Genomic DNA, 8,852 nt, shown 5'->3' with positions numbered 1-8,852 from the left:
AGAGAGAGAGAGAGACTTTTCTTTGGTATTTCTCGTGGTGAGAAATTGAGATGGGGTTTTCTCTTGGTTGAGAAGAGAGGAAAAGTGTAACATGTTTTGGGTTTTGGGTAATCCCCTTGTAGTCTTTGTCTATCTTTTTCTCATAGTGAAAGATCGTGAGCTCGTCTGTGGACATAAGCACCTTGGCCAACCCATGTAAAATCTCGTGTGTGCATCTTGTGGTTTATTTCTTTTCTCTTACTTTGCACGCGGTTAAATCAAAAATTTTACATCAAATTTCTCAACAAAGATCTCGATTGTGATGGTTTTTGTACAGCGGCTACACACTTCATTATAAGAAAGGCCAATGGATGGAAGAATGATGATAACGGATCAAGCTAAAAACCAAGAACTGAGAGCCTGGCACCAGCTAAAAAACTCACCTTTTGTAGACCGTAGAGCGTAGAGCGTTAAGCATGACGAACTAACAACCAACCTTAATTAATCTTTTTTGGGCATTCACATGTGAATAATCTTCAACAATTAATCACCTTTTGTACACACCAAAGTGGAAGATTGGAAAGATCTTAATCTATTTGTAATTAAAGGTTAATCACATTTAGCTGCTAATATTTTAAATAGCTTTGTTTCCTTTTGGGGCCCTCAAATTGTCTTTCATTCCCTTTTTCCTATAACCATTGATGACTCCATTTCACTTTATCTTTATATTAATGCATTAGCATCTTTAGGTGATTAATTATAGATAAATGTTGAGAAAATCGAAATTTGTCTCTTGTAGTCATAGATTATGGTTTTATTTTTAATCCAATAGTGTATCTTAGCCTTCTAAATTCTTGGTTTAATTCTTCTTGGCCTTCCCTACAAAAATAGCAATTGCCTTAGATGTCTTCTTTGTCTTTAGGTGTGGCTTTTCCATTGTCCATTTCTCTTTAGGAAACTCTTTAAAAGTCTATTTTTAAGTAATCTTGTTGTTCTGCAATCAGGTTTTGTTGAGTGTTCTCTAACAAGCTTGAGGGAGAGGGGGTTGAACCTCTAGCTCAATTGGTAAAGGCTATTTTCTTCGAACCTGAGGTCAGAGGTTCAATCCCAGCTTACTTACCAAAAAAATTAAAGGTTGGGTGAGAGAATTTCTAACATATTGAGTTCTCCAATAAGTTGGGGAAGGAATTTCAAACATATTGAGTTAGATGGAGAGTGTGACACTCAATATTGAGGTCCTTGTTACCTATACTTACACACACACATATGGAAATGATATTAGCACAACCATGTTTTGATAATTGCACAAACCCAGCAAAGCATGGTTGTGCTGATATCATTTCCCTATATTAGCACAACCACGGATAGTAGTGCCATTAGGGTTGAATCCTAAAGATAATCATGGGTCCCAAATGGGACATGTGTGTTTAATCTGGACTGTTGATTTACAGGGTATCTCACATGATCCTGTTGAAGTACACATTTAGTCATTTGTAAGATCGAGGGCAAAGGACAATTTTTAGGTCTTACAAGGGGCTTGGGGGAGCCTATATGAAAAATGAATAGGGTCTTGCCTATTGGAATTACATAGATAGTCATTTGCGGTGACAGTGGACCGATGAAGATATGAATGAAAAATCTTTACGGTGGCCGATCACACTTCTGCCTGCCAAAAGACAAAGTTGCGTTACTGAAAATATCAAAACATGGTTGTGTTGATATCATCTCCCTTCATTAAATTGTGAAATGTTATCAAAAGTCACCATCTAATGATATCAGATATCACTAGTAAACAGCCTATAATAGTGACCCATTAACAATCTAAACGCAAAAGTGTGTTTTCGATTTTGTGTGTTAACAAAATGCAATGTTTGTCGAACTATATTTGCAAGAATAAAAAATAAATGAGTGCAAGAGAGTCATTAGATATTGTATTTTATTTGCCAACGGCTATCGAAAACCCGATACAATATTTCGGTAGTATATTGGTTTTTTGACGGCCGAAGGATCAATTACCGCACGAACATTTCTCCACCTACGTATAGTGTAAGGGTGTTAATTTTGGCTCGGGCTCGGAAGCTCGCTCGAGCTCGGCTCGAATCCTTAACGAGCCGAGCCGAGCCGGCTTGCCAAGCTCGTTAAGCTTAACGAGTCGAGCCCGATTTAGGCCAGGCTCGGCTCGTTAAGAATTTAATATATTTAAATATATATATTATATATTAATATATACACTAAAAGGGTTATCCAGGGAGTGAAAAGGGGAGGCAAAATATGTCACTTCATTTTTGGAACCCCATTTGTTACTTGGACCACCCCCCATAGTGTAAAAAAAGTAGTCAAATTACACTAGATAGGGCTGTCCGGGGAAGATGAGGGGTGTGAACTTAATATAACCCGAGCTCGGTAAGGCTCGTGAGCCTGGCCGAGCCTGACCGAGCCGAGCTTGGTTCGAGCCCGAGCCGAGCTTGGTTCGAGCCCGAGCCGAGCTTGGTTCGAGCCCGAGCCGAGTACTAAACCCCTTTTTTTTTTCTGGTGGGTTGTGGGCCATGGGCAGGGATTGCAAAAAGAGTCTCCAACTATGATGTTTTTGCAAATAGAGTCTTCTAGTTTGCTAATTTGGCATTTGGGCGTAGCAAATCAGGTGAAGAGCCTCTTCACGGAATACAGCCAGAAGCATGGTTTGAAATTTCGACCGAAATCAGAAATTTCGGATTTCGGTCCGAAATTTCAGAATTTCGAGAATTTCAGCTGAAATTTTGGACCGAAATTCTGAAATTAATTAAATAATCTTTTTTAATTATTACAAGATTTTGGCCCGAAATTTAGGATTTCGGTGGGGTCTGAAATCGGTACCGAAACCGAAATTTAAAACCTTGGCCGGAAGACATTTTTAACTAGAAAAGGACAAGAATACCATTTTGTTAAAAGACAAAAAATAACCTTTATTCGATTATTTATGACAATTATAAAGATTTGCTAAAGTGTTATATAGATGCCATCTACAATGTACAGGTGGCAAGCATCGTAACCGTTGCTTGGAAACCCATATGTCTTGAGATGAAAATCCAAAGCCATTCAATCACCTGTAAAATAATGACCTACCTCATAACAACGTGTTGTTAAGTGTTAAGCATTATTTACAAATCGAGAACACTGATCATAGTAAAAAGGAAATCCTGTTTACTATAAGTTCTCATAGCTAGAAATTTAGAATAACAAACTTGTGATCATCATCAGAAGTTTAAATGAATCACTTGTAGTATTTGGAATATTTAGCTCATCCCTTTTAGTTACTAATAAATTAAACTTGGGAGAGTTCTAATTGAACTCCCAAGTTTTCTTTAGCTAATAGACTACAAACTCCTAGCTTTCTCCGGTTTTTGAAATGTTAAAAAGCAATCCAAGAACTCTTCTTCCCTCTGAGATTCTTCCTATTCTACTTTTTTTTATTTTTTTGGCTTATGATTGATCTACAAGTCTAATTTCTACCTTCATGTGGCCCTATGGCCTATACACTCTCCTAAAAACAGAAAGGTTCTTTTCATATTTGCAGCAACATAGAGTAGATGCCCACAATCCTAGAATCTAAACAAACGGCTTTTCAATTGGGAATAGGTCCATGACAAAGACAGAGGGTACTTCAAGTATAGAATTTACAAAATAGCACCAAGTGGCATAGAAACAAGAGAATAGTTTTATGTTTTTTCCTCCAATGAGCTTGCTTACAAGACAACTGCAAACAAGCCACCTTTACTAATAAAAAAAACACCAAAACCACGTTGTGGAAAGCTATGAGACCAAATCTATCCACCTTTCATATTTGTACAAATGGGAATCGGGAGTGCCACAAAGAGGAGAGAAGTTTTCAAATCATATTCTCTACACAAGGAAGATTTGAAACTGATATTGTTTATACAAGGAAGATTAAATACGTACATATATTCATAAATCACATTAGTTATCAAGGAATCCTGCTATGCTCATTAAAGGAAAAAGAAGGAATGGTTCAATACTCCTTTGCTGTCATAGATTAATTTATTTACAGAGAACATATCCATTTCCATGATCTTTTCTCAATAAAGTATGAATATTATGATAAAATAAATGCAGCACATCTGCCATGCCTTGAGACATGGCACTGACGGCCACTGAAAAACACATCATTTTTTAGTTCCCAAAATAGGAGTTCCCTTATTTTGGATTCTTACAATAAAACAAAGACAACAAAGAACCTCATTATTCTTTTTAACCATTGCAGGTTTTTGTCTTTCTTTTTACATAATTTTTTCTTTAAGTATACTAGGTTATTTAGTGTTTCAAAATGTGGATGAGGGTTAAACTGCGGCCAAAGCAAATCCTAGTCGACTTCGCACAACCTTGTCGAGTACTAATGAAACAACTGAGTACTCGGTTGATGCGGTCATAACTCAGGAGAGTCAAAGGAGTTTTGATTGACTTTGAAGGGCAAATGTAGACGCAAGAAAGAATGCGGCCAAGGTAAGTCGACTTGGGGAGTCGACAATAACACGGGGGAGTTTTGAAACTATGAGTTATTGATAGCTAATTATTATGTGACTAAGATTACTTAAAAAATAATTATAACACTACATTTCTCTATTCTAAAACTCCCAAAATTAATCATTGATTCGCCCGAGTCGACTTGGTTTTGATCTTAAAAATCAATCAAAAACTCCTTTGACTTTCCCGAGCTAATAAAAAACTCGTCTCATCATTCATTGACTCACCAGAGTTAACTTGATTTTACCTTGGGTGGGTTATCATTCGAGCATGAGTCTTTATGGTAAAAATTAATATACTAACTAGAATGTAGCACTCTTTCCTTATATCTCTCAAAAAAAAAAAAGATATTAAGGATAACAGAGAAGGGAAGAAAAAGAAAGTTGTTTTACTAAGAAAATATCTGACATATGAGCATTCTAGTAATTTCTCAAGATTTAAAAGCATCTTGGCCATCTTATGATTTCACATGGACCCAAATAAAAGCATAGCTTCTGATAGTGAAGTATTTGGTGTTTCCCCATAATTTTAATGGTTTATGCAGTAATATATATGCTTTAAAGACATGGATAATGACTTCCAACAAACAACTACAAGAAACCCATTTGATGTTTTGACTTACACAACAAGGAGCTCATCAAATTTTGTAATCTTGACGCCGGATAGAACAAGTCAGCTTAGGTTTTAACACCACCACGTGGCATTATTCTATTAGAGCCGGCCACTCTCCCTTGCAAAACCCTACTTAAAATAAACCACACCCACCTTCTTCCCTAACTTCTCTCTATTTCTTTTTCATGGGTTTTGCTCACTCTGCAAAACCCATCAAGGAATAAGAGAAACAAAGCAAAGAGAAGAAGAAAAAGAAACTAGGAGAGAGAAAAGGTGCCCAACAAAGCTTTTCTAGAGAAGAACAATAGTAAAGAAGGTAAATAAGCTTAAAAGTGCTCAGTTCTTCATCAATTCAACTACAAGGAGGAGAAAGAGAAACAACTACAAAGCCCCAGTTCCCATCTCTACTATAGAGAATTCAACAAAAAGAAGAGGAAAAAGAAGAAGAAGAAGAGGTGAAGTGCAAGAGAAACCATCAAAAGAACAAAAGGCTCAAGTTCTCATCTCTAGAGCAATATTCAACAAGAGAGACAGGTGGAGGAGAACTCATAAGTAGAGATGGATAGGCTCATAAGTTTAGAGCCATCAAACCTGGTCGCGGTCCGAGTCGAACCTGGTCAACGGTGCTATGGTGAACTCACCCTTCGCAACGTAATGTACACGATGCCGGTCGCCTTCCGGCTACAACCGATGAACAAAAACCGTTACACGGTCCGGCCCCAATCCGGCATCATCTCACCTCTCTGCACCCTCACCGTAGAAATCACCTATCTCTTGCCACATAGTTCGACTCTCCCTGACTCGTTCCCCAACTCGGACGATTCATTCCTCTTACACAGTGTTGTTGTACCAGGGGCAGCTGTTAAGGACCCCTCTTCCACCTTTGACTCAGTCCCTAGTGACTGGTTTACCACTAAAAAGAAGCAAGTTTTTATTGATAGTGGGATCAAAATTATATTTGTCGGCTCGGCGGTCTTGGCTCAGCTCGTAGCCGACGGCTTGATGGACAAAGTTAGGGAAGTGCTCGAGCGGAGCGACTCATCGTGGTGCCCGGCTGACTCAGTTGACTCGCAGGGTCAGACCCTACTTCACCTAGCCATAGCTCGGGGCCGAGCCGACCTCGTCCAAGTCCTTCTCGAGTTCGAGCCGAACATCGAGGCTCGGAGCCGAGCCGGGCGGTCCCCACTAGAGGCCGCGGTGGCTGCCGGAGAGACGCTAATCGTGGAACTCTTGCTGGCACACCGAGCAACCACTGACCGATCGGAGTCATCCGAATGGGGCCCGCTCCACTTTGCGGCCACAGGTGGGCACCTAGAGGTGATGCGCCTCTTGTTGCTCAAGGGCGCATCTATTGATGCGCCCACGGCCGAGGGGCGCACCGCACTGCACCTCGCAGCTGAGGAGCGGAGGCGGGACTGCGCCCGCCTCCTGCTGGCCAGCGGCGCACGTGCCGACGTCCGCGACACAGCAGACGGCGACACGCCACTCCATCTCGCCGCTGGCCTGGGAGACGATAACATGGTCAAGCTTTTACTACAAAAAGGCGGCAACAAAGACATACGGAACCGACATGGCAAGACGGCTTATGACATCGCGGCCGAGTGCGGGCACACTCGGCTTTTCGACGTGCTTCGGCTCGGGGATAACCTATGTGCGGCGGCCCGTAAAGGCGAGGTGCGGGCCATCCACCGGCTCCTCGAGAATGGAGCTTCGATCAATGGACGGGACCAACATGGGTGGACCGCCCTACACCGGGCCAGCTTCAAGGGGTGGGTGGACGTCGTACGGGCCCTTTTGGATAAGGGTATAGATGTGGACGGGCGAGATGAAGACGGGTACACGGCTTTGCACTGTGCAACTGAGTCGGGCCATGCAGAGGTGATAGAGTTGCTCTTAAAGAAGGGAGCCGAGGTCCAAGCCCGAACCAACAAGGGTGTGACCCCATTGCAAATTGCGGACTCATTGCACTATTCGGGGCTCGCAAGGATACTTATTCAAGGTGGTGCGGCTAGGGATGGACCCGCACCGGACCCATCACCGGCGGCGGTCCCATTCGCTGCCGGTAAGGTCCGAGAGCGGGATGTAGAGATGAAGAAGAAGAGGAGGAGCAACAGAGATAGCATGCGACGCAGGAGTAGCATGGATCGGCCTGTGCCATTGCCATTGTCTACTTAGCACTTAGGTGCGAAGAGTTTTTGCACCTTAAGATCACACCATTCTTTTCTGAAGAAGTCTTAATGTTTATTTATGTACAAAAATACGGGGTGTCAGTTGGGCCGGACTCAACCTCGGGCTCGGTAAAAAAAAAAAGATGAAGAATAGACTGAATCTGAATTTGATCCGATAAGGAGATAAATTTTGGATCCAATTAGCATGTGAATCCGGCCCACTTGAGGGTTTGAGTATGTTCGTAGCTTATTTCAAGATGCAACTTAATTTTGCATTTTTTTGCTACTCAATGTATCATTGACATTCCACTTGTATTTGGAATCATTATTTATAAGTAATCGTAATAATAATTTTGGAGTGTTATTTATAAAGGGAAATGTTATCGGCACAACATTATTTTGATATTTGCACAAACTAAGATTTCTTTTCTTCTTTTAATTGTCTCGTGAGAGTTTTTTGAGAAGTGTAATAACCTTTTTACGGATCTTTAAAAATTAAAAGACAAGATGAGTTAGTGAAAATGGGCTAGTGAAAATATCAAAATATGGTTATGCTGATACATTTCCCATTATAAATGGGGGAATGTCTATGCAATTTTGCAAGGGTGATGATAAATTCGCACTCCCTATAGGATTATTCACGCCCCTTACAACGTGAATTTAGTCTGCCACAATTCAAGTTGAAAGGGGTGCGAATTTATCATCTCCCTTTTGCAGCACCTCTTTTCAAGAGAGAAGTGGCACTCGTAAATTAATTAATGAGATATAGTTGTGGGAATGATAGATTTCCAAGAGATTGTGTGCCCGAGAAGTCCAGTATTTTTCAAAAAGTAGCGTGGGGCCAGTTTCCTACTATTATTGAAACAGTTCAAAACATGACCCAAAACAATAATAGGCGGTAATCCCCCCCCCCGGCACCCGAACCCAATGGGTTCAACCCAATTTTGGCTCGTGTTGGGTTGGCATTCCTAGGGCTGGGTTAGGGTTGGGAAAATCCAACCCAATTTAATTTTGGGTTGGGTTAGGGTTGAGAAAATCCAAGCCGATTTAATTTCAGGTTGGGTTAGGGTTGAGGCCTTGGCAACCCAACCTGACCTCCTTCCTCTAATTTTATCTTGATTTTCTTTGGATTACTGTATTATTCCATTTGACCCACCTGAACCAACCCGACTCAGCCCAACCCAATTTTGGGTAGATGCATTGGGTTAGGGTTGAGAAATTTAGAGACGGGTTGGGTTAGGGTTGAGAAATTTAGAGACGGGTTGGGTTAGGGTTGACCATCCTCAACCCAAGGCTCGGATTGGGTTGGGTTGGGATTAGAGTTGAGGGAATTCTATCTCGGGTTGGGTTAGGGTTGGTCTCAACTTGATCCAACCCAACTAATCTTAATAAGACATGGATGTTTTTAGTGCATCCCTAAATTGTCTATATCATGATTAGAAGTTAGATCGATATGAGAATCCCCAAGCAAGCAATCGGAGTTGCATTATAAAACTCAATATAATAAGGGATTTGCCAGGGACCATCGCAAGAGGCATTTCAACTTGGTTTTTTTTTCTCTCTCAACATTTGAAA

At 41.1% G+C, this 8,852-nt stretch overlaps 1 protein-coding gene across 1 annotated transcript; it reads left to right on the top strand.

Moving 5' to 3' along the window:
* The first annotated feature begins 5,291 nt into the window (after window positions 1-5,291).
* On the top strand, window positions 5,292-7,628 carry LOC143887006 (protein VAPYRIN-like). Its single transcript, XM_077391133.1, has one exon. The coding sequence runs from the start codon at window positions 5,668-5,670 to the stop codon at window positions 7,282-7,284; it is 1,617 nt and encodes a 538-aa protein (XP_077247248.1). The 5' UTR covers window positions 5,292-5,667; the 3' UTR covers window positions 7,285-7,628.
* Window positions 7,629-8,852: the final 1,224 nt, after the last annotated feature.

The sequence above is a fragment of the Tasmannia lanceolata genome, unplaced genomic scaffold (assembly GCF_043159265.1).
Source record: "Tasmannia lanceolata isolate RefF3 unplaced genomic scaffold, GAP_Taslan_0.1 ptg000012l, whole genome shotgun sequence".
NCBI classification, from domain to species: Eukaryota; Viridiplantae; Streptophyta; class Magnoliopsida; order Canellales; family Winteraceae; genus Tasmannia; species Tasmannia lanceolata.
Note: the sequence above shows the minus strand (reverse complement) of the source record. Positions and strands in the feature narration are given on the sequence as shown.

Excerpts from the sequence above, each read along its gene's own strand:
- LOC143887006 (XM_077391133.1), top strand. The coding sequence starts at position 5,668 with ATGGATAGGCTCATAAGTTTAGAGCCATCAAACCTGGTCGCGGTCCGA.